This window comes from Notamacropus eugenii, chromosome 3 (assembly GCF_028372415.1).
Source record: "Notamacropus eugenii isolate mMacEug1 chromosome 3, mMacEug1.pri_v2, whole genome shotgun sequence".
Taxonomy (NCBI): Eukaryota; Metazoa; Chordata; class Mammalia; order Diprotodontia; family Macropodidae; genus Notamacropus; species Notamacropus eugenii.
The window spans coordinates 96239536-96265799 of record NC_092874.1 but is presented as its reverse complement, the minus strand read 5'-3'; the positions used below and the strand labels follow the sequence as shown (position 1 = coordinate 96265799).

At 38.5% G+C, this 26264-nt stretch overlaps 1 protein-coding gene across 2 annotated transcripts; it reads left to right on the top strand.

Annotated features, from left to right (window-relative positions):
* The first annotated feature begins 444 nt into the window (after nt 1-444).
* LOC140533025 (GTPase IMAP family member 5-like) lies at nt 445-26231 on the top strand. 2 transcript variants are annotated; one of them, XM_072652290.1, is made up of 4 exons: nt 445-514; nt 20454-20524; nt 21739-21781; nt 22891-23869. In XM_072652290.1, the coding sequence occupies exons 2-4, from the start codon at nt 20489-20491 to the stop codon at nt 23766-23768; spliced, it is 957 nt and encodes a 318-aa protein (XP_072508391.1). In that variant the 5' UTR covers nt 445-514; nt 20454-20488; the 3' UTR covers nt 23769-23869. The 2 variants fall into 2 exon arrangements, with proteins under 2 accessions (XP_072508391.1, XP_072508392.1); XM_072652291.1 differs by lacking the exon at nt 445-514 and adding an exon at nt 17507-17628 and having other exon boundaries at nt 22891-26231.
* Nucleotides 26232-26264: the final 33 nt, after the last annotated feature.

Genomic DNA, 26264 nt, shown 5'->3' with positions numbered 1-26264 from the left:
TCCTTCCACCACATGCTGCAGATAGATGATATTTGTAAGAAAAAAGACAATATACAAATTCAAACACACAGGGTAAGGCACTTAGCAGCATGTATACAAGAGAACTGATTCTGAGCTGACTAGCTGTGTGACCCTGGACAAATCACTTAACCTCATTTACCTTAGTTTCTTCATTTGTACAATGAGCTGGAGAAGAAAATGGTAAAACATTCCAGTATCTCTGCCAAGAAAACCCCCAATGGGATCATGAAGAGTTGGACATTACTGAACATCAACAAGGCTTTGAAGAGCTCCCCAAATCATTCAGAAACCCTGCTGATCTTTTCACCACATGTTAGAAGGCTTCATTACGGCATACTGCCCCAGGAGGGCTCCAGAGTTCACTGGTTAAAGTCACTCCCTGAGTAATGTGAAGGTTAAACAGCTTTTGACTTTGGAAACAAAAGTGAAAGAAACATCTCAGATTGCTTTACGAGGGCGGTGGAGAAGACAGTTTCTCCCCCTCTGGGAGAAGGTGAGCCTGGTTAGGGGCTGGGGAGTAGCTGAGGATCTGGGAAGAGATTTGATGAGTTAGAGAAATCAGGGGAGGGAACAATGGAAGAAAAAGGGCAGGAATTTTGGGTTTTGGGATGGGTCAGTTTAATGCACATTTTCGGTTAATTTGTCATTCTACCTCTTCCTATCTAATAGTTTTCTTTCACTGCACATTAATGAAGTGAATGACCATGTTACAATGACTTTTAGAAAAAATTATTCTCTCCATGATTACCTTTCCCTTGAATGATTTTTCTAGCCCTGTGCACATTCCCTGGTGCCCTACAGGGATGATATTTATGGATGGCAGATATAGATTCAAATCCTACCTCAGACATCTGCAAACTGTGTGTCCTCAAGTCACTGGGCCTCCCTGAGCCACAGTTTCCTCATCTACAAAATAAGGGATTTGGATTTCATAGTCTTTAAGGTCCTGTAAAGCACTAGATCTGTGTTTCCATGATGATCCTAAGTAAGGTACAGATGAGTAGTAGAGCACAGGGACTGCCTAGCTCATCTTTATCCCAGAATCTAAATGGCAGCTTTACTCAGTGCACAGGGGAGCCATGGAGCTTCTATTTCCTTGAATGTCCATTTTTTACCCTGAAGGATAATATTCACTTTTGCTGGATAGGCTGTTGTTCATTGTAATTCTAGCTCTTTTGCTTTCCAGAATATCATATTTTAAGCCTTCTGCTCTTTTTTAAAATGGAAACTGCTAAATCTTCTGTGTTCCTCAGTGTAGCTGCATGACATTTGAATTGTTTCTTCCTGGCTGCTTGAAATATTTTCTTGGTTTAGGGGCTTTGGAATTTGGCTATAATATTCCTAGGAGTTTTAATTTTGGATTTCTTTCAAGAGGCAACCTGTGAATTCTTTCAATTTCTATTTTACCCTCTGAACCCAAGATATCAAGTAATTTTCCTTATAATTTCCTGAAAAATGATGTCTAGACTCTTTTTAAAGTTACAACTTTCAGGGAATCCAGTATTTCTTAAATGTTTTCTTCTTGATCTGTTTTCCAGGTCAGTATTTTTCCAATGAGGTATCTTCCATTTTCTTGTACTTTAAAAAAAAATTTTTTTTGACACTGTTTTATTGTGTTTTGAAGTCTCATGGAGTCATTAGCTCCCATTTGCTCAATTCTAATTTTTCAGGAATTATTTTCTCAGTGATCTTTTGCACCCCCCCATCATTTAGCCAATTCTCCTTTTTAAAGAGTTGTTTACTTCAGTGAATTTTTGTATTCCCTTTTCCACTTAACCTATTCTGCTTTCAAAGCCATTTTTTTCTTCATTGAATTTTTGTACCTCTTGTACCATTAGACCAATACTTTTTTTAAGGTATTATTTTCTTCAGTGCTTTTTTTTGTGCCTCTTTTACCAATTCTTTATAATTCTTTATAATTTTCTTTATAATTCTTTATAATTTTCTTTCATCACTTTCATTTCTTTTTTGAATTTTCCCTCTCCTACTCTTATCTTTCTTTAACTTTATTGGACTTGGGTCCAATTAGCACTTTTCTTTGAGGCTTTGTGGGTGTTTTCACAGTATTTTCTTCCACGTCTATGTCTTGGTCTTTCCTACCAGCACTGTAGTGTTAACAGGATTTTACTGAGCCAGTCTCTAACCTGAAAATGATGAAACAGCAGGCCAGAGACAAAGTACCAGTAATCAAGTAGCAGTTGAACTAATTAGTTTCATTATGAGGAACAGATTTACAAAGTTTGTCTCATTAACTTGAGGCACATCCTTGGACAAACTGACGTAACATTGGTGAGAAGAGTGGACGTATACAGGGTATATCCCCACTGGGTAGGGAGCAATATGTGGCCAGGACATGTGAATCTGAGGGAGGACTCGTTGCTCTGATAACTGCAAGCCCACTATCTTCTGGTGATACCTTGTGCTGTTCCTGCTTAGCCTGTTGCTTTTTGGTTCTGTAGACTCTGCTGCCTCCTACTTCTGGCTCAGCTCAAAACTTTGCCTGTTGCTTCCTTAAGGCAAGAGCAGATGCCTCTATTTTCTTTTCGCTTAAAGCCTAAATAGTTTTTCCTAGTTCTTTTGGAAAAGGCAGAATCCCTTGTTTGGGACCATCACAAAGTCTTCCCTTATGTTTTTCAGTTTTATCCCCATACAAGGTCTTGGTTAGAAGCTTCTCCCTCCTATATTCCTTATTCACATTACTCAGCCCCAAGTGACTAGCTCAGGGGTCAGCAATCTTCGGCCTGGGCACTCTTTTTGTATCATCCCTAACATCGGTTTTATATTTATAAATAAAGTGTTAAGTGAATTTGAAATTACAAAAGCTTAAAGAGGGAGTGGCTAGCCTGGTTGTACTTTGCCCAGCCCTACTCTAGAACAAAGGGTAGGATACTTTCAGTTAGCAAAAGTCCTCAGTCTTTTTCTTTGGACTCCTCTTTTTGGTTCAGGGTCTTAGGTCTTTAACGTAGAGACCTCATCCTAGTTTATGGCAAGTATTACTTGTACCTCCTAATTCTAATCTTTAAATGTTAGAGTATAATTTAGGTAAGGGTTACTAAAAGCTGTGTATTGACTATCTCTAACTGATAGTTAAGATTTTTCCAGTTTTTGAATCCTAAGGCTCTTCTGTTTTCTCATGTAGATGAGTAGGTGGAGAAAAGAAACTGAGATAGTTGGAATCCCAAGTCGAAGTCAGGCTTTAGCCGTTCAGTCACATTTCAGGTCTTATGATCCTCAGACCTAGCTAAGACTCTTACATCTTGCCAATCCAATAAATCTCAAGAAGGCATTAGCAACACCCCTCTCTAGACTTATTCCACGTTACTTTCCTTTAGGCTGTCTGTTAAAAAGCCAAACTCATTTTTGTATTCTTTCTCATAGATCTCATCTGGGCTGATTGTTCCCCACACTTCCATTGCATTCCCTCCTTACGTCCCCCTCTCAGAGGTCTTCATTTCCATCAAGATGGCTCAAACTTTGCCTTCTACATGAAGTCTTTCCCAAGGTTCTTTGCTGTTCATGACTTTCCCAATTAACCAGTATTTAATTTGACACCTACTATCTATTTTGTATATACTTATATATGTACCTGTCTCTGGCTAGAATGTAAGCTTTCTTTTTTTACTGTATCTCCTCTTTATTAAAATTTATTACTGCTTAAAGAATATTTGCTAATTGATTGCAGCAGAGAAGCAGCTACTATTTTGAAAAAGGTTATCCCTTTTCCCCTTTGCAATAATTCTAATTAAAACATATTTGCTTATTTTTATTATCTTCCTCATTTACTAGATTGTAAGTTGCTCCAGAGCATGACTGTATCTTGTTTCATCTTTGTATCCCATTGCATTGTAGAGGGGGTTCCAAAATCTTAGGGCAGTTTTAAGCTTTTGTAGCTATTAAAAGCTCAAAACTCCCTCAAAACATTTGGGACACCATGTACATTGCATTGCAAAGAGTATGTGCTTAATAACATTTTTTTGAGTATAACTAAAATGAATTGGACTTCCTTTCCTATGACTTTAGTTCCACTAACAAAATGATTAATATTGATTTGGCTTTCTTTTAGAGAATATACTGCACAGCTGATTTGAGCATCCTAGGTCTCGTGAGCATGCACTAGGCCAGTATGGGTCTTGGTACACTGTGGGGGGACGGCCAGAGTCCCCGGGTAGTTCAGTGAAACAGTGACAAAGAAAAGAACAACGGGTCAGGTGGGGATAGTAGAGAACAATTCCCATTTATTAACTGAGCCCAGGGGTTTATATAGACCCTTACAAGCAAGCAAGCAAGCAAGCAAGGTGATTCCCATGAGAACACTTTTAGTTTACTTTTTAGACATCCCATTCCCAGGGTAGATATCTTCAGGAACTCCTATATCTTCACTCAAGGTCCTTGTACTCTGCATGTTCTCTGGGTTCCCATAGATACAACAAAGCAAGAGGTCATGGAGAGCTGTAACAGATGTTTGTGAGCACAGATTATAGAGCAGGTTTCAGAGAAACTCTGGCCTGGACTTTACCTGCACTCCACCTTCGCCCTGAAGAGTATACTTTATTGAATTGTCTGCCTGAATCATCATACTTGTACCAATTAGCAGTTTTTTGACCCTACATGCAAGCTGTTTACTGATGTCTGTAAAATCGTTGTATGATTTGTAAATCAGGATTGGTTGTACCCTACTGCATGTTGTCTTGAGCACTAATAAATTACCTTTTGCCTTATTTCCTGTTTACCTTATTGACCAGGCTGAGACCTGAATCAAAATGCCTTTAACAATTTGGCAAAACTGTGGCAGGACCATTTGCCTGCATCCTTGTCACTGGGGTGAGCCACTGTTTGATTCTGCAGCCAGCACATAGAGCTTTGTCTCTTAGGGAGCCCAGTCAGTGGTCAGTCAGTTGTCAAGTGTTTAAGAGGTCAGAGAATTAAACTCTCCAAACTCAGGAAAGATAAGGGGAAACCTGTAGTGAGTCAAAACCACAACCTGTTCTCTTTCATTGTATACAAATGTATGGGACTGTTGCCATGAAAAGGAGAAGGCAGTGATAAGTAACTAATTTTGACCTGATGTTAGGTTGCCAAGGGACATAATGATCAAAGGGTACCGATATCATTATGGGATCAGGACAGAGTAAGCTTCCTGTTGACTCTCCATTAGGTAAACTATTAAAAGCTTGGGACAAGGGAAAACTTTCAGTTCAACTGAGAATGTCTAAAATTTGAGGAGTAAAGCTCAGCTTGGTCTCAACTTGGTGCTTAGATAATTGTGGGGAAAAGATTTGGCTAGATAAATACAGGACCTTTGATTACTGTCAGTGCACATGCTAACAATCAGAACCAGAGACTAGGCAAATGGATTACTGGTACTGCTAGGTGGAACTTTCAAACATTCAAACCAAGACTATCCGTCATTACTATGTCCTGTAGAGGTGCAAGCCTGAAATTCTGCACTACTCCCATATAACTCAGGTTTCTCAGAACCAAAGATCTTGGCACTCTTAAGAATTACTTTTGTAGGGAGTAAGAAGGGGATTGTGCAAGTCCCCTTTTCACCAGGAGACATTTATGGCAGCAGACACAATTACTTTAATAAATTCTGCTCCAGTTGGAATGAGAACACTGTTAGCGAACTCGGGGAAATTGTGTCATATGTGTCTTAAGGGTGAAAGGAGAAGGAACTTATGAAGGAGAAGGAAGAAGGAGAAGGAGGTAAAATTTTGGCAGCCACCATGAAGGGGGGCAATGCAGGAAGACAGAGAAGAAGGGATTAAGGACCCAAGAAGGAGATTTAACACAAGGACTAGGGCCAGTATGCTTTTTCTGTAAAAAAGGAGGGGCACTTTAAGAGGGACTGCAGGAAATGTGACTGGGATGGGGCCTCTGGTAGAGGCCAACATCCTTCAATTTATCTAAAGCCTCTCCCTGTCCCCCAGTCTGTGAAGAATCAGTTGTCACGTAGACCCCCATCCTCACCTTAACCTTGGAGTCCACAATCCCCAGGAATACCAAAGTCTGTACCCTGTTTTGGATGCTAAGGATGAGTATTTGCGATGACTGGATGATGGAGCATGTTGAAAATTAGAGGTGTTTTTTGGGAATATGTAAGTCTATGAGGCAAAGTCAAGAAGCCCTTACTTGAAATTACTATTCATAGGATACTCTCAGTTTACTTGGTGGACATGGGTGTGAGGGGGGGGGGGGGGCGGTGCGGGGAGGGATGGGGGGGAACTTTCTCAGCGCTCCAGTGGCGCATTAGGGGCTTCCTGGTGTCAAAGTCTGAAAGGCCAATTGATGTCTCAGAGAAAAGTGAAATGTGTGCTTTAATCACCCTGTTTAAAGTAGGTGTTGGACCTGTGATGTGTTTTTACTCCTTTTTGTTAAAGCCTAACTCTTCCATCTCATTGTGTGGAAGGGACCTGTTATGTAAACTTTAAGACCTTAGGCCATTATTCACTGAGATCTGGGAGGGGTTAGGTTAGAATGAAAAAGAAAGTGATTAGGCTCATCCAACAAGTTTTGGGGGTCCCTAGCGTCTGATTTGTCTTCCTTGTTATGAAACTTTCCTGCTGCTCTGTGGAGATGGAACCCAATTTATGAAGTCAGCCATCTGTGCAGATCCTCCCCCGTGGAAGCTGGACTTCCCCCATGTATGCCTCAATATGCTATCAATTTAGACGCTATTGAACCTATTAAAAACGCATCAGTGCTTATGTTCATCTGGGAATGGGAGTACCACGTCAGTCACTTTGTAATATTCCTGTACTGCCAGCTAGGAAAAAAATGAGTTGGACGAGGGGAGTCTACTTGCATACTGTTTTTGTAACACGATGTGATTGTTTATTTGATCTAAAAGCAAAGTCACTGAAAAAAATTGGAAAAGACAATATTGGAAATTCAGGCAATATGTTTAGAAACTCCAAAAATAGTTTTTGTTAGAAGACTAGTTGGATGAAAATTACTCTCTTCAGGTTTTGAACACAATCAGTACAGAATGACAAGAGTGATAACAGTGTATACAGTGATTTTCTACGTAAGATAATTTGGAAATGCATTCAACTTGAATTGATGTCTTTTGACTGGCAAAATTTTGTTTCATATTTTAAATACATATATTGTGTATGTTATTATTGTGTTTCCAAATGTTCTTGTATTGTGAATTTTGCCTTATTGACTAGGAGACCTGAACCAAGATTCACCTTTACTACGTCTCTGAGCCGCAGAAATTCAAATCATTTCCTCATCTACCTTGAAAATGAAGTCTTTATCACAGAAATTGCAAATATTTTCTTCTAGTTAACTTTCCCTTCTAACCTTCTCTTCACTGGAAATAGATCCTTGAGCAAACACTTTTTATTCTGTTACCATAATTGTCCACGGTATCTTCTGTGATCTTCTCTATCTCTCTCTGTCTTTCATTTGTTCTTTGTATTAGATGTTCTGGACTTCTCAAAAGCACTGCTTGACTGAGATAATTTCTAGGGACTTCCTGTGCTTCTTGGTGCCTTCCACCTCCTCCATCCTCTGCAGTTAGTTTCTCTTTCCATTCTCCAGAGTTTACAGGAAGGAATTTGGTTTTTGTGGTGATTGCCTCACCCATAATTAACTTTGCCTAGAGGGAAAAACAAGATACTTTAGGTATTAAGAACAATGCCATGGCACTTGGAGTGACCTTAGAAATGATCCAGTCCAATGCCCTAATTTTAGGGGTGAGGAAACAGGCTCAGTGGGATGACATGATTGGCTTAAGGTAATGTAGATGGAAAATTACAGAGGTAGAATTTGAACTCAAGTCCTCTGACCCCAAATCCAATGCTCCAAAGAAAAGAAAAGAAACGATCTCCTTCTTATCTGGATACTCTAGGCCATATCTCACCCAGTTCCTACTGACCTTGAGGCCACGAACCAAACATCATCACTTGCCATGAAGTTTCCACAGTTCATTCTCCCTCACGTTTCATATTCAATCATTTCCCAACTCTTGTCATTTCTCTTTTCATAGCAATTTTACCTTAGATGGAGTCAGGTTGTGAAGGGGTTTAAATACCAAAGACAATTTCCGTACTTAGCACAGTTCCTGGCACAAAGAAGGTGCCTAATGTTTATTTATTGATGATGGTGATGATTTTATATTTAATCCTAGAGATAACATGGAGCCACAGGAATCTGAAGGGAGAAGAGAATAAGCATTTATATAACACCTATTATGTGCCAGGTACTGTGCTAAATGCTTTACAAATATTATCTCATTGGATCCTCACAACAACTGTGATAGGTTGAAGGTGTTATTATCCTCATTTTGCCATTGAAGAAATGTGAACAAAGGTGAAATGACGTGACTCGGTTCACACAGCTATTAAGTATCTGAGACTTGATTTGAACTCAAGTCTCCCTAATTCTAGGCTCAGCACTCTAACTACTGTGCTTTCAGCTGCCTCTAGACAGAAATGAGCTGGCCTCACCAAATTGTAGAATCTCAGTTGTCTAAAGGACTAATCCAAACTCTCCTGCCTAGAAATTCCAAGACCTCTAGGAATAGGGAATTCATTACCTATGAACACAATCCCTTGCACTTTGTGATAAGATAAGCGAGAAGAGCTTTTTTGACAGAATCCAGTCCCTTTGCCTGGTATCTTCTTGAGGGTCATGAATAGGGCTAAAATTCAGTGAGTGGTACTTAAGAATCCAGGAGAGGGCAGAACGGAGGGGATGTGGTGGAAGGCAATAGCAGTGCAGTGGAGAAGCACAAGAAGACAGCTGTGAAGGTAGAGAGTAAAAATAGGATGCAGCTTCAGCAAATGACAGCAGCAGATGGAGAGCTCCAGCAGATGACAACCGTAGGAGGGCAATGTTTCAGGAGGGGACAGTGGTAAAGGCCATGAACAATGGCTTGAGGTAGAGATTCAATAGATGACAAAGGCATGGTTAAGCAGCAACAGGAGGGAGGATTTCAGACCATGGGAAGCAGCATCAGCTTGGTATGGAGAATTCTTGGATGAGGAAATCCCTCTAACAATACAAATCAGCATTCTCTCTACAAGTTGTCGTCTTAAGTTAGAACGCTTAAAGGTTAAATGATTTGCTCAGGGTTATTCAGCCACTGTGTCCTAGAGACAGGACTTGAAGCCAGGTTGTCTTGGCCTTGAGGCCAGCACTTTATACATTACATTATTGCAGTCAAATAAGAAAAATGGATTGAAAGAATTAGAATAGGCAAAAATGAGGAAAAATGGTTTATTTAGAGAACTCCAGAAAAAGTTAATCAAAGTATTGATTGCTTCAGTAAAGTAGCAGGATATAAAATAAATCAGTAAACATCACAAGCCAATAAACATTATTACCAATAAAACCCTGTAAAGGAAGAAAAATTCCACAAAATTTCTGTGACAACTAGTGCACATAAGATTTATATCAATGCATCTAGCAACTATAAAACACTTTTATAGAAAACAAAATGATATGAATAATTTTCAAAAATATTCAATGCTCATGACTAGGCCATGCCAGTATAACAAAGATGGAGGCAATAATAAAACAATAGATATAGTTCTATGTCAACAAGATAACCAAAGGGATATGTTTTAGAATCAGACAAGATAACAGTAAAATTCACATATGTCAATAAAAGGTCAGGATATCAAGGGATATCATAAATATGTGGGGAATTAACTCATATTGGTTCTACCAGATTTCAGACTATACCAAATAATAGTGTTTATCAAAAGTATCTGGTCCTTGATAAAAATCGGAAAAGTTAACCACTGAAATAGATTAGATAAGCAATACATAGAGATTAACACACACATCAGTCATGTCAGATTAAGTCAGGAATAGAAATAATTGGGATTCCTTACTTGAAAAGAACTCTTAGGAAAACTGGAAAGTTTTTGCTGAAAAAGATTTAGACCAGCATTACATATTTCACCCCAAAAATCTATTTTTAAATTTATTTGATTTATTTTTATTTTCAGTTTCAAATTGTCCCCATCCCTTCACCCCATCCATCACTCACAGAGAAGATAGAAACATGACACCCATTATACATGTGACATCACGCAAAACACATTTCCACATTAGTCATGTTGTGGAGGAAAAAACAAGAAAAATAAAGTGAAAGAAAATATACTTCAATTTTCACCCAGAGTTCCTCAGTAATCTTTTTCTGTGGATGTGAATAGAATTTTTCTTCATGCATCTTTTGGAGTTGTGGATCATAGTATTGATCAGAGTAGCTAAGACCTTCACAGTCGATAATCACTAGAATATTGCTGTTATGATGTACAATGTTTTCCTACTTCTATTCATTTCAATTTATATTAGCCCATGTAAGTTTTCCCTGAGAATTTTCTGAAACCATCCTCTTCATCATTTGTTACAACACAATAGTATCCCATCATAATCATACAACATAATTTGTTCCATTTGCCACTTGATAGGTATTCCCTCCATTTCCACTTCCTTCCCATCATAAAAGAACTGCTATAATAATTTGCTTGTACATATAAGTCACTTTATTTTTTTCTTTGATCTCTTTGGGGGTACATACCTAGTAGTAATACTGCTAGGTCAAAAGGTTTGCACAGCTTTATAGTCCTTGGAACACGGTTTCAAATTGTTCTCCAGAATGGTTGGACCAGTTCACAACTCCATCAATGATGTATTAGTGTACCTATTTTTCCACTTCTAGCATTTGTCACTTTCTTTTCCACCATCTTAGCAAATCTGATAGGTATATGGTGGTACTTTAGAGTTGTTTTAGTATACATTTCTCTCATTATTAATGATTTAAAGCATTTTGTCTATTGATAGCTTTAATTTCTTCTTTTGAAAGCTGCCTGCTCATATCCTTTGGACATTTATCATTTGGGGAATGGATCTTATTTTTAAAAAATTATTTCAGATCTTTATGTATTTGAGAAATGATACCTTTATCAGAGAAACTAACTCTAAAAACATTTCCCCAGTTCCTTGCTTTCTTTCTAATTTGGCTGCATTGGTTTTATTTGTGTAAAACCTTTTAAAATTTAATGTAGCCCAAATTATCCATTTTACATCCCATGATCCCCTCTTTCTATTGTTTGGTCATGAATTCTTCTTTTATGCATATTTCTGACAAGGAGATTTTTTTCTATGCTACCCTAATTTGCATACAGTATTACTCTTTATGTCTAATCATGCACCCATTTTGAGTTTATGTTGGTATACAGTGGTGATATGTTGTTCTATGCTTAGCTCCTGCCAGACTGCTTTCCAGTTTTCTCAGCAGTTTTTGTTAACTAGTGAGTTCTTGCCCCAATAGCTTGGATCTTAGGGTTTATCAATCATTAAATTAATTATGTACCTAATCTATTCCACTGATTAACCACTCTACTTATTATCTGGAACATGATTGTTTTGATGATTATCTTTACCATTAGTTTGAAATCTGGTACTGCTAGTCTGCCTTCCTTCACGTTCCCATTGATTCCTTTGATATTCTTAACGTTTGGTTCCTCCAGATGAAAATTGTTACTGTTTGTCTAACTCTACAAAATAATTCTTTGGTAGTTTGGTGTGGCAGTGAAGAAGTACACTAATTTAGGCAGCATTACAATATTCATTACATTGATTCAGGCTATCCATAAGAAATTAATATTTTTTCAATTATTAAGATCTGCGTGAAATGTTCTGTAATCATGTTCATATAGTTCCTGTGTGTCTTGGCAGATAGACTCTCAAACATTTTATTCTGTCTGCAGTTATTTAAAATAGAATTTCCCTTTTGCTGCTGTGTTTGTTGTTAATATATGAAAATGCTTATAATTTATATGGACTTATTTTATATCCTGTAATGTTACCAAAGTTGTGGGGAGACTGGAATAGCCAAATAACTGGACCAGAAAATTTAAATCAATGAAAGGTTTATTGAGTTCAACAGGGAGAGTGGCTTTCCTGTTCAGGTAGAGTCATGTTGTTCAGGGAGGGAGCAGCGTTTTTATAGAGCTGGAGAACTGTGGGGTTGGGGTTCTGGGGCAGATCTTGAATCATTCATTTTGTCCAAAGAACTCAGGACTTTGCTGTTAAGTTACTTAAGTTACTCCTCAGAATTGAGGTGCAAAATATTTCTTATGCAATATTGAATAATAAAATCAAAATGGACATCTTTGTTTAACCCCATATCTTAATGGCAAGGCTTCTAATTTATCCCCATTACAGATAATGCTTGCTCTTGATTTTAGATAAATACTGTTTATTATTTTAAGAAAAGCTCCATTGAACAATGTCCAAAGGGCTATAAAGCTGTGCATACCCTTTGATTTAGCACTACTTCTACTGGGTGTGTATCTCTAAGAGTTCAAAGAAAAAGGAAAAGGAGTTACATGTACAAAATATTTATAGCAGCAATTTTTGTGAAAATGAAAAATTGGAAAGTAAAGGGACACCTTTCAATTAGAAAATGGCTGAACAAGGTGTGGTAAATGATTGTGATGGGATACTATTGTGCTATAAGAAATGACAAAAGGACAGTTTCAGAAAAACTTGGGAAGACTTACATGAACTGATGCAAAGTGAAGTGAGCAAAACCAGGAGAGCATGTTACATAGAAACAGCACTATGCTAACAATAATCAACTGTGAAAGACTTAGCTACTAGGATCAAATAAAATGATTCAAGATAGTTACAAAGGGCTGACATTGAAAAATATTATTCGCTATGTGAGAGAGAAATGATGAACTCTGGCCACAGATTTAAATCGTTTTTTCTCTTTTTCTTGTATTTTTTGGTAACACAACTAATATGGAAATGTTTTGCATGACTTCACATGTATAATGGGTATCATAATACTTTCCTTCTCAATGGTAGGAGAGGGAATGGAGAACAAGAAAAATTTTGGAACTCCAAATTAAAGAAGAACGTTAAATTTTTAAAATTTAACTTATAAAAAGAAAAGCTCCATTTAGTCTTATTCTTTCACGTGTCTTAAAGAGGAATGGGTATTGCAGCTTGTCAAAAGCCTTTTATACATCTATTGAGATAATGATATACTTTTTGTTGTTTTTGTTATCCATATGGTCCATGTTGCTTATAGTTCTCCTAATATTGAATGAACTCAGCCTTCTTGGTAAAAATGCATTTAGGTCATAGTGATATTTCTTTGTGATACGTTGCTATAATTTCCTTACTAGTTTTAATTTTGAAATTTTGTATCCATATTCACTAATGAAATTGGTTTATAATTTTCTTTCATATTTTTTTGCTTTTCTTGGTTTAGGTACCAAAAGCATACTTGTGTTATGGAAGGAATTTGTTAGGATGCCTTAATTCCTATTTCTTTTTTACAAACCATTTATGTAATACTAAAATTAATCATTCTTTAAATGTTTGGTAGAATTTGCTTTCAACTGGGGATTTTTTATTAGGAAGTTGATTTATGGCTTGTTCACTTTCTTTTAGCTTCATCTTATTTGGTGGTGCATTCATCCTTTTCATTTTTGCTACTGGTAACTTGGATTTCTTTTTTTGATTATGAAGTTAGCCAACAGTTTATTTTATTATTTTTTAAAAAAACAGAACTAGAGCCTAGTTTTATTTATTCAAAGTATTTTTAAATTCATTTTTTTTTAAAATTTCTACCTTGGGTTTTTAGAAATTTTAATTGGGTCTTTAATTTTGGGGATTTTTAGTTTTTTCTTTTTCTATTTATTTGTATGCCTGATTTGTTGATTTGCTCTCTTTTCAATTGATGTAAACATTTAAGTATATAAATTCCTTCCTAAATATTATTTTGGCTACACTGCACAAATTTTGCCTGAAATTGTCATTATTTTTAATGAAATTATTTCCCTCTATTTGTTATTTGACACACTCATCCTTTAGGATTGTTATTAAGACTCTAATTGATTATTAATCTTTACTAAAAAAGACCCTTTATTGAATGTCATTTTTATTGCATTATGGTCTGAAAAGGGTGCATCTAATGTTTCTGGGTTTTTTTGTATTTGTTTGTGAGGTTTTCCTGCCCTAATAAATAACTAATTTTGTGATAGTGCCATGTATAGCTGAGGAAAAGTACACCCCTTTCTATTCCCATTCAATATTCGCCAGAGATCTATCATATCTAACTTTAAAAAACAACAACTACCAACTCCCCACCCCATCCATTCATCTCCTGAACTTCTTTTTTGTTTATTTTGTTTAATTTTATCTAAGTCTTAGAAGGGGGCAAAGTGAGGAACTCTACTAGTATAGTTTTAGTGTCTATTTTATGCTAAAACTAATTTAATTTTTCCTTTAAGAATTTGGATGCTTTGCTGTTTGGTGTGTGTGTGTGTGTGTGTGTGTGTGTGTGTGTGTGTGTGTGTGTGTGTGTGTGTGTATGTATTCAATATTGCTATTTTTTCATGGTCTGTGATACCTTTAAGCAAAATGTAGTGTCTTGGAGTATCTCTTTCAATTAGGTATATTTTTTCTTTTGCTTTATCTGAGATCATGATTTTCCTCTGACTGTCTCCTTATTTTAATTGAGCATATCCTTCTCTTTGACATAGGAGCTTTGGAATTTGGGTATAGTATTTCTGAAAGTTTTAATTTGGGGATCTCTGTCAGGAGATAATCAGTGAATTATTTTAATTTCTACTTTGTCCTCTGCTTCTACCTGAGCAGATTTCCTGTATAATTTCTTGACATATAGTGTCTAGGTTCTTCTTTTAGTCATGTTTTTCACACAGTCCAATAATTCTTGAATTATCTTCCCTTGATCTGCTTTCCAAGCCAGTTGTTTTTTTTAATGAACTATTTCAGATTTCTTTTTCAGTATTTTGACTTTGTTTTGTTATTTCTCCATGACTCATGGAGTCATTAGTTATCACTTGACCAATTCTAATTTTGAAGGAGTTATTTTCTTCAGTTAGGTTTTATGCCTCCTTTACCAAATTGTTAATTTTCTTTAAATGTTTTTACATTGTTCTCATTTCTTTCCTCAAGTTTTCCTCTTCTGCTCTTATTTGGTTCTTAAAATAATTTTTTCTTTTTTATTTCTTTCTTTAGCACTCCTAGGAATTCTTGTTAGGCTTGTGTCCAATCTGCAGTTTTTTTTTTCTTTTGAGTTTTTGCTTGCAGATATTTTCAAGTCATTGCCTTCTTCTGAACTTCCTTAGCACCATAGAAGATTTTAATGGTCAGGGTCTTTTTCTTCTTATTTGCTCATTTTCCCAGTCTATTTTTTGACTTTTGACTTTATTTTAGATTTGATCTCTGCTCACCTCTTGGAGAGATGGCTAGCTTGAGCTTTTTTGGCTAGATCTTCAGTACTTCCAAGGTGCTCAAATACTGGGAGAATTCTGGTCTCTATCCTTCTCATCTTCACTCTGGTAGGGCCTCACTCACTTGTGACTACTCTTCTCCACCCTGGAGCTACAACCAGTAACTGAGTAGTGTGAGCACAGGGATGCCCTACAATATCTTCCTGATCAGGCGTTTAGTCCCATTAATGTCCTTTCACCTTAAGTGCTTTTGGTGCTGCTACTGCTGCTACTGTCACCATATCCAGACCTCACAGCAAGTGCTGCTTCCTTCTCTAGTGCTCCCAGCCAGCACCCACCCCAACATCTGCAGACCTCTCTTTTCCATCCTTCTAAGCTGTCCTGGGCTGGAAAAATGAGATTTTTTTGACCTCTTTTTTTTAAAATTAATTTATTTGTTTTCAGTTTTCAACAATTATTTAAATTATTATTTACAACAAACAATTATTTAAATTTTCTCCCCCTTCCTCACCCTGAGGTGGCATGCAATCTTACATTGGTTCTACATAAACATTCTCATTAAACACATTTTCACATTAGTCATGTTGCATAAAAGAATTAACATGAATGGGAGAAACCATGAGAAAATCCAAACCAAAATAGCACATAACTGTTATGACCGTGTTAAAAAGTATTATCCCATTCAGGATAATTCAAATCCTATTGATTTGAGATATTAAAAAAAATTGTTTAGAACGCTGGGTAAGGAGAGTTCAGCAGAAAAGCTCAGTTTACTCTGCCATCTTGTCTCCACCCCCAGCAACTCTTCTATAAAGATCTAAATATTAAAAAAAAAAAAGCCACAAAAATGGGAAGACACAAGAAGGTTATTTCTTTCATGATATAGACAGGGAAAATATCTGAGCATCAAAGGATAATAGAAATCACAAAACAAGAAAATAGGCAATCTTAATTATAGAAAATTTAAAAGCTTTTACCCAAATAAAACCCATACAATCAGAAACAAGGGCATTAATTTTTGGAAAAATCTTTATAATAAATTCTTGTGGCAAACTTTTGATGCATATATTACATTGATGATGATGATGATACTGATGATGAATTATTACCCCCAATTTTACACGAGGAAACAAAGACTGAGAGAGGTTAATAACTTGCCCAAGGTCACACACCTCACAAATATCTGAGGTGAGATTTCGCATAAGGTCTGAACTTTGGGTCCAGTGCTTTTACTAGTTGCACCATCTGGCTACCTTTAATTCTTTTGTTTGCACTAGAATGTAAACTCTTCCAGGGCAAGTTCTCTCCTTTCCTCCCTTCCTCTCTGTGTCTCTCTGTCTCCTTTCTCTTTCCCTTTCTCCCTTCCTTTTTCTTTTTCCTTTTCTCCTCTCTCTTTCTCTCAGGTGTGGGGAACAGGGTCAATTTTTACATTCCCACTGCGTCTCCAGGTGACTTAAATGTAGGAGAGGCTTGATAGATGTTGTTGAATTAGCTAACTGAGAACAAGGTTCTCAGGAAAAGGAATATAGGATAGTAGTAGAGAGAGAAGCAGGGCCATTTGGAGTGGAGATTTGGGCCCTATCAATGAAAAACTTCTTTGACTTCATAAGTTTCTTGAGATGGACCCTATTTCACAGAATGACCTCTCAACCTTCAAGACAACACCCTGGAAATGAAGTCTCAGTGACCCCTCCTATACCTTCCCTAGACATAGCTAGCTCTTACCTTTCCAAAGGTCATTTAAACAATAATCATTCAACAGGAAATAGCGGTGCTTTGTTACGGTGGCAGGCATTGCTGGGCCCCTCTGAGGTTCTGATTTCCCCCTCTCTCCTGACTGAAGGCGTTACTGAGTTTTTAACTTGAAGGAGAGGAGGGAGTGTTTTTATAAAACTTTCTTATTTCTTTTATCCCTTCTCTCTGGAAATCAGAGCCTCAGGGAACTTCTCCTTAATGCAGCCCAGCTGAGATACTGGGAGAGCAAGCATTTCCTGGTTAGCATTTCAGGCTTTCCTCCCCACCCACTTTATGTCATTGAGCCATGTCAGGGGTTGCTCTGTTCTCATTGCTGTCTTGTTCTGCTGAACAGATAGCATTGTAGAGACTGACTGCTGGGGAGGCAAGGTCTGACCTCAGTCTGTCTGCAAAGAAGCAGCTGTTCCTGGGCTTACAGAGTAAAGAGGAATCAGCTTGTTTTTAGGATCTCATCAAGAGCCTAGAAACCTGGGCTCTGGTCCCAGGTGCTACCTCTCCCTCTCTCTCTCTCTATCAACCTGGACAGTTGCTGGTTTTTTTCCCTCAGTTTCTCATCTGTCAATTGGGGATTACCTGCCTACTCCAAGGAATGTGTGAGGATCAAAGCAGAATGAATGTGAGTGTACTGTGAAATGCATAGAGAACTTCACAAATGACAATTAATTGTTTTGTTACTATTACTGCGCATGGCTGAAAAAAAATTTGACCAAGCCGAGAAGACAATGAAATGTAGTGTGTGTGTGTGTGTGTGTGTGTGTGTGTGTGTGTGTGTGTGTGTGTGTGCACGTATGAGAGAGACAGAGAGAGAGAGAGAGAGGGAGGGAGGCAGGGAGGGAGGGTGGGAGAGAGAGACAGGAATTAGAATAAACAAGGCAGATATCCACTGGTTAGCCCACTGTAGAGAGAAGACCCTTCTGGAACAAAGGTAGAATTATAAATGTTTGAAACTGAACTGTGACTTAAACTGTTAATCCCACTGACCACATCCTTTCAGCACAGCCAGGAACCTAGGAAACTGAAAGTTATTTCAGTTACCAAAGAAGGAAGGTGAGGAGGATGGGGAAAGCCACAGATGGCAATCACATAGCAATTTCTACTTTTTGCCTGTGTAGCTCCGTGTATCTGGCCTCTCTCTCCCACCTTCTGCTGAATCTAACAGGCTGGGTCCTCAGGGGGAAGTTCACAACTTCTCTCATCTCAGGATTCCAGGAGTCATCCTGAAGAATTGAGGTTTCTCATGCTGTCACTTATGAGCTCCAATTTGGGGTGCCTCACTCACCCTCATACCAGTTAACCAGATAATATCAGCTAGGTTTTTGCAAAGGATATTTACCAAGAAGGTATAGCAAGACCTGAAATGACAAAAGTATCCCTCCCCAACCCAGGAGCTCACTCCCCTCTGCACATACTTGGTCCCTGGGAATACTAGACTCAAACTTGAAGCACAGGTACAGAGGCAGCTGCATAAGGAACACCTGTGGCCTAGGGGTGCCCCTGGTTCTGAGAGGCCTGTTCTCCTTCCAAATGGTCCTCACCAAGTGCAATTTGGAGTATGACACAGCTGATGAATAAATCACTCCTGCATTTAGCTGAGACCAGCTCCTTGCAGGACTCACTGTCTTACGTGCCTTGTCATTCCATTGCTACACTGGGTTGATCTGGTTACCTATTGGGTGCCATGGTTCTTTACTGGGCTCAATTATTGCTGCCACTGACTCTAGACTGTAATGATAGATGAAACCTCAGAGGGCTTGATGAATTTCCTGGTCTCCCTGGTCTCCTCTTAGAATACTAATACACTGAAAATTAGAGAAGAATAAACATAAAAGTAATACTTCTCATACCCTCAGGGATATATGGCATCTGGGTGAGGAATGAGGGACCAAGGCTGCTTCCCTTTCCCCATCTGGAGACCTATGACAGCTCCTCCTTGCTCAGAAGTGGCTGGGAAGAGAGAAGTGCATGAAGGGCCCTGTGTGAGACTGCTCAGTTCAGCCTCAACCTCTGCTCAGTAATTAGTCCTTCCGGTTCCTCAGACTTCATCACCACATGGCACTAGCCCCTTATTTACTCAGGGCCAGAAGAAGTCTCCCCAAAGATCCATGAATTGGGCAAAACCAAGTAGGGAATCATGTTCAAGCTCTAAGGACTGGGGCCTCGTGGGGCAGTGTCCTCTTGTACCTATTTTCATATTTATGATAAAGAAACATCCCTTTTCTTATCCTTTTTTGGTAGCTCTCTTAATGGACATTAGGATGGAGCTGTGAATGTCAATGATCTTAGCTGAGCACAAGCTTTAGACATGGAAGAAACCCATAGAGAACATATCATCCAATCCCCTTGTTTTACAGATGAGGAAACTGGGCACCAGGGAGATAAAGTGAATTGCCAAAGCCTGCAGAGCTAAGAAGTAGCAGAGTTGAGATGGAAACCTCAGCTTTCTGACTCCAAGCTCAGGGCACATGCCACTGTCATCTATTGTTGGCAGCATCACCCATCCATAATGAGACCCAGCAGTCCATCAGCATATTATACTTTTTAAGGAACTTTCCCTACTCTTATTTTTAACAAGGATCAACTGATGACATCTTAAAGAAAGGGCTCCAAAAACAAAGATTTTAGATACCATGTTAGGTCAGTAGAGGAACATGGGACATGGGGAGCCTTAATTCTTCTTTCTCTCACATAAAGTCAAAAAGGTAATTACTTTTTCTTGATTTTATAATGAGCAGGTAGCATCAAATGATAATCACCAGATCTTAGAGCTGGAAGGTATTGAGTTCACCTTATCCTACAAAATCTAGGAATCACTTCTGTAACCCACCTCATAGATTGTTGTTCAACCTCTAGTTGGCCACTTTCAGTGACAGAGATTTCAAAACTTTCCAAACCATTCCTTTGAAAAGTTCTATTTGCTAGAAGATAACGATGGGATTGAAGGACACAAAGGATTTTACAAATGTCATAGTGGTTTTGGGCTTATTCAAAATTATCATGGTGCTAGGAACTAGAATTGGAGTAGAAGATTGAGTGCTTTTTTTTTTTTTAACTTGTGGAAGGATATGGAAGAAAATTCTCTTTGGAAGGGAGTGGTAAGAGATGATCAAAAAACCAAAGTGAACTGTCAATTTTATTTGAGAGATAGTTCCAAACTGGCTGAAACTACTGATCTGTGGGTCAGACAGTCTATTATTCAGTCTTGTACTCCTTTCAACATATCCCTAGGACAGTGATAAGCCTTTAGTTGGCTGGCAGCAGCATGAAGGTACCAGATATAAGGTGATAAGGACCTGTGCTGAAATGTTGGCAATGGAGATGGAGAAACAGAGATATCTTTAAAGAGAATGCCCAGGAGATACTAATAAAATGGGGTAATATAGTTCTGATTCAAAAATTTTCTTTTCTTTTTTGATGTTCTTCCTGTTTGTGTTTGATTTTCAGAGAACATTGGTTTATGGTTCCCACTCTTAGAAGAAATGGCCAACTACCAATCCCTCGGACAAACTCTGCAGGTAAATACTAACAGTGTACCCTTGGGTATTCTTGAAAGTCTGGTCAGTATATCCATGGCTCATAAATGTCTCACATCATTAACGTGGACAAGTAAGAGGTATGGGGCATGTTTGAAGGGTTGAGACAAATTCTCACAGAAATTGCAAAAAGTCACCTATGCTCTCAAGGCACGTTATGAAAACAATGGTCTTTGTGGATTGCTAATTCTCTACATACTTTGAATCTTCATGGTAAAACGTACACCTTGGCATATCACAACATAAAAGCCTAATGCCATAGAGAATGGAATTTTCTAACACAAAAATGCATGAATTTATTTTAAAAAACTATAATGAGGCTCTTATCTATCAGCAGTCCTGCCCCTTGTCCCATGCCAGGCAATTGTCTATTTTGTCTTCTCCTAAGCCCAGCTCTCTACTTACTAGGGCTTATTCTTGAGAAAATTGTGGAGGCATAAAAGTTTGTATTAGACATCCCTCCTTCCTTCTCCTTGCTTCACTTTCAGCATCATCATCAGCCCCCACATATACCCCTATGCTAGACCCTGGCCAGTAAGCGTCACTGTCTTGGGTAGTTTCGCCATCTTCACCTACATTCCCTTACAGCCCAATCCCCATAGATCCAAAAATCATTCCTTTTGTGTTGGGGGAATATATTTTACTTAAACTGTATTCTGGGAATTCTTAACACTTCAAATGATCTAAAGAAACCCAACTGTGAAAACCTTTTTTCTATATCCAGAGGAGATACTGGGTTGCCTGTTAATCTACTTTCATCTCCTATCTCAGTCCAGTCTGTATTAGTCACTTTAAAAATTCTTGTTGACTGGCTCTTTCCCCTGCTATGAAAAGAACTGACCATGGGTGAGCTGTCTTCTGAGGTTCGCAGCTTCTGTGGGGGAGTGGTGGTGGGGGGGGGGAAAGATAAGCAAAAGTTTCAATTAAACAGTCTTCCTACTGGGTTACTGATTGAGAACAAAAGTGATACTGAATTGTGTCCTCTGAGCTTCTCTGCTTAATTCACCCTGAAAATCAACCTCTGTATTTTTCACCTGTGAGAGTTTCTCTGTTGGAATAATTACTCCCAGATTGAATGCCACCATTCCTTCTGTATTAAGTGAATGAACTGGATCAGGGGATTTCAAAGATTCTTTCTAGCTCTAATATGTTGCATAAGGAGTACCTTTTATTCCTCCCCCACTTTTTTTTTCTAGAAAGGAAAGCAGAAGATGAAGACAGATGGAGATATTGATGTGGGTAAGGAGACAGCGTCATTAATGTGTTACTCCCAGTGTCCTCCTGAGAGGCACAGAAACAGTGGAACTGGGGTGTGCATCATCTTCTCCCTTGTGAATGATCCTGCCATCACAGAAATATGGTAGGGCTGGACATATAGGCAGAGAAGGTGATCCCCTGTGTGTTACAGTCTGACAGCCTCAGAACAAAGTTTCCATCTGTCCATACATATATCACTGGCCTGCCAGCATGCTTGAAATTTATTCCTTTGAGCTATGGCAAGGATAATCATCAAAATGTAAATGGCCCTAAAGGGGTAAAATCCTCCCCATCCTCTAAGGTAGGATTCAAATGTGACTCTTCTTTAATAAAGTCTTCTCTGACCCAAGGTAGCAATCATGCCTACCATCTCTGAGCTCTCATAGCACTTTGCTGGTAATATTTTGTGAGGCATCATGTTCTGTTTGATATAATTGTTTGTGTTCACATATTCTCTGCTAGATTAGAGTCACCACTGAGGGTTGGATACTTATTAAATTGTATCCAGCACTGGACCATGTATATAATACTGCTTTGTATTTGTTGAGTGGAATATGCAAATGTTAATCTCTTAGGTACCCAATCATCACCACAGAAAACAGAGAGCAAGTCCTTGAAAAGATAAGACCTAGGACAGGAAAAAAATGATGAAAGGGAGTCATGCTTAGGAGGAAAATCCCAGGTAGGCACTCTTGAATGGAGAGGCAATGACTAGAATGCTGGTCCATTGAGGTCTCTAGAAACACTTTGAAAATCCTTTTATCCATTCTTTTCATTTACTCATTCATTATCTATCCCGACTCTTGGAGAATGGGAGATAAGGGCTAGTCAGAAAAGGGGACACAAAAGTACAATGTTGATTGATTGTTATACCTTACCTCCTCCAAAAGTATTTAGTAATATATCTACTTGTCAAATTACTAGGCTATCCACCATAAAGAGAGAAATCTGAAGATACTCCTGGCTCCTAGTCTCCAATGTTTATACTTTAAGATAGCAACTATAGGGGATAGTATCAACCAAAGAAATTTGATGGGATCTGATGGGACTTGTTGGGATGTGTCATTACTGAGAAATACTTTCTCTTGCAGAAGGCTGTGACTTCCATCAAAACACTGAGCCATTGAGGATCATCCTCGTGGGGAAAACAGGAGCTGGGAGAAGTGCGACAGGAAATACTGTCCTTGGGCAGAAAGTATTTAAGTCCAAGCTAGACTCCCAGGCAGTGACTAAGAAGTGTCAGATGGAAACTGGGTTGTGGAATGGGAGAAGAATATTGGTGATTGATACTCCTGCCTTCTGTGAGCCAAGTGCCTGGACTGAAGAGATGTATGAGGAAATTGGACAGTGTTACCTTCTCTCCTCCCCAGGGCCCCATGCATTAGTCTTAGTGACTCAGGTTGGACGCTACACTGCAAGGGATAAGGAGGCAATGAGGAAGGTGAAGAAAATCTTTGGAGTAGAAGCCATGAGGCACCTAATTATGCTTTTCACCCGTAAAGAAGATTTAGGGGGATCTCTAGAGGATTATGTAATAAATACCAATAACAAAGACCTACAGTGGGGGATCCGAGAGTGTGGCAGGAGATTCTGTGCGTTCAACAACCAGGCCACTGGAGAGGAACAGAAGGCCCAGGTGACACAGTTGATGCTTCTGATTCAGAGGATGGAGGAAGAGAATGAAGGCAGATATTACAGCAATGCACTTTACTCTGATGCTGAGATCTTTCAGAGATTTAACAAAGGAGGGTCTGAAGAAAGTTACCAAAACTTTCTACAAAAAGTGAAATGCCATTTGCAAAAGCAGACATCAGACCTAAGAGAGGCTGATGCTAACTGTATTGTCAGGGCATTTTTGAGGACCCAAAGATGGGTTTCTTCCAACCAAATAATCTGTATAAGTCTTTTGATCTTTGCCTTGACTTTTCTTATCATTATAGTTGTCATACTGACTTCTCAAAAAGCCTGAGTAGTTTTCTAAGGTGGCTCCTAATAGTAATTATTGCAAGTAGTCCTTCTCAGTGTCACTGTCGTGGAATTTTTTTCTAGATGGGTTTCCCTAATTTTTGAAAACCTATATGACTCTCAAGTCCTATCCTTCTGGAAAATATTTGGCAAAGAGACATTTAAAAGAAGTCAATAGTTTTCTCACTTCTTTTCATAAGATTTAGGAAATTCAACTGATAGTTCTGATATCTGGTAGTGTTAGTGGTGTATTTGAAGGGAAGCTGTGATCTAGTCTGGACATCTATGATGATCTTTCTGCTATTCTTTCTCTATATCCCCTGCCTCGACCATGCCACCCACCCTTATGGTCTTACCAATACTCTCTTTGTAGATAACTCTTCCATCTGGATCTCTAGCTTAATCTCTCTGGAGTCCTAGACCTATATTACCTATTGTCCATAGCAGATTTCTACCTTCATGTCTTGCCAGTAATGAAAATTCAAAATGAAACCAAAACTACACACAAGTTTTTTCCCCAAGATGTGCCCTTACTTTTTTTCTACCTAAATTTATCCGGTTCCTGATATTTGAAACTTGGTCATATTCTCTTACTTTCCACTTCTCATTTACCTGAACTCTCCAAGCCTGAACTGTCAATCTGACCTCCAAAATGTCTCTCCCATCTGTCCCCTGCTTTCTTCCCAAAGCCTGATATCATCTACATAGGCTATTGCAATGGTCATAGATCATTGAATCATAGATTTAGAGATGGAAAGGACTTTCTAAGTCATCTAGACCAACCCTTCTCATTTTGTGGTTAGGGAAACTGAGGCCCTAAGTGATCTTCCATGAATCTCTCCCCACTGCAATTCATCCTCCACTCAATATTGTCAAAGAGCACTTCTTAAAGCACATGTATGACCATGTCATCCCTTCTGCCCCTACTTGATCAACTTTGCTGGAGGCTCCCAATCACCTCTAAGATCAAATGTAAAATCTGTTGGCATTTAAAACTCATCATAACTTGCCCCTTCTCTTCCAGTCTTCTTACATGTTATATCCCACCCCTTCCTCTCATGTACTCTATGATTTAGTACCATTATTCTCCTTGCTGTTCCTTCAGTGCCCATCTCTGGTAATATACACTGGCTCTTACCCATGCTTGGAATGCTCTCCATACTCATATCTGCCTTCTCCCTTTGCTGGCTTCCATCAAGTCCAAGCTAAACTCTTTCCTTCTACAGGAAGCCTTTCCTGGTCCCCTTAAATTCTAGTGCCTTCCCTCTCTTGATTATTTATCCTGTATATACCTTGTTTGTGCATAGTTGTTTGCATATTGTCTCCCCCATAAGACTGTGGGCTTCTTGAGAATGGGGACTGCCTTTTGCCTTCCTTTGCTCACCCAGCTTTTAGCACAGTATAGAGTAGGTACTTAGTTCATTAACTGACTGGCTTTCTGAAGGTCACACAGGTAGAAAGTGTACAAATGTGATCATGTGCCTTTTCTCAAAACCCTTCAGTAACTCACAACATTGGAAAATGTGAGAGTTGGAAGGGACAGTAAAAATCAGCTAATGCAACCCATATAGCAAAGAAATCCTTACTACAACAAATGTTTAGAGACTAATTCTTTTGACTTTCAGTCACTCTGAAATCTGGTATCCCTCTCCCTTCCCAGTCTTATTTTATACTACTCTTCTTTCATATACTCCCAGTTCTAGACACATCAGACTCCTTGCTCTCCTGTATTCGTGTACTATACCATTGCACCTCTGTGCCTTCACTTACTTGCTCCCCAGTCCTACAATATCTTCCTCCATCTTATCCAATGCTTGGATTGCTAAACATCCTTCAAGATTACCCTCTAATGTCATGTCCTCCACATCTTCCCTAGCTATTTTACTCCTCAGGTCTTACATTGCTCTTTTTATTTGTGTTCCTCTCATGTACTTAATATGCTTCATCATATACTATGGATATCTGTGTGTATCTGTCTGTCAGTCTATCTATCTAATCTTATCACTGTCTGTGATTATAAACTCCATGAGAACAGGGATTAATATTTACATCTTTCCTAATACGTAGAACCTAGCCTAAGACCTATATACAGCAAATACTTGTATTAGAAACATTAATTAAATATTGCAAATCCTGTTGGCATCTATGTTACAAAATTATTTCGCTGCTTGGTTTGATAAAAGAAGTAGCTACATGAATTTTTCAGTTTGAATTAGACCAGTATGCTCCAAGAATAAGTTTTGACTTCAAATGTTCAACAGAGAAAGATTTTGTTTGGAAGATTAATTTACATGCATTGGGTGATTTGAGGGCCCCACATAAAACACTTTGCTCATTAACTGAAGATCAAGCAGAAAACTATTTCATCTCTCAGTGAAAAGCTGCTCAAATGGCTCAACTTCCTCTCTGCCTTTGTTATTAGATTCAATTGAAAAGAAATAAAAATCATTGCTTTGCTGGTAGAGAATCTGGTAAAGTCTTAGTGTTATCTTTCTGGGCA

Bases quoted from the DNA above. Each gene is read 5' to 3' on its own strand.
- LOC140533025 (XM_072652291.1), top strand. From the start codon at position 20,489: ATGGCCAACTACCAATCCCTCGGACAAACTCTGCAG. The intron at 20,525-21,738 runs GTAAATACTAAC...TTTTTTTTCTAG, and splicing joins CCCTCGGACAAACTCTGCAG to AAAGGAAAGCAGAAGATGAA. The intron at 21,782-22,890 runs GTAAGGAGACAG...TTTCTCTTGCAG, and splicing joins AGATGGAGATATTGATGTGG to AAGGCTGTGACTTCCATCAA.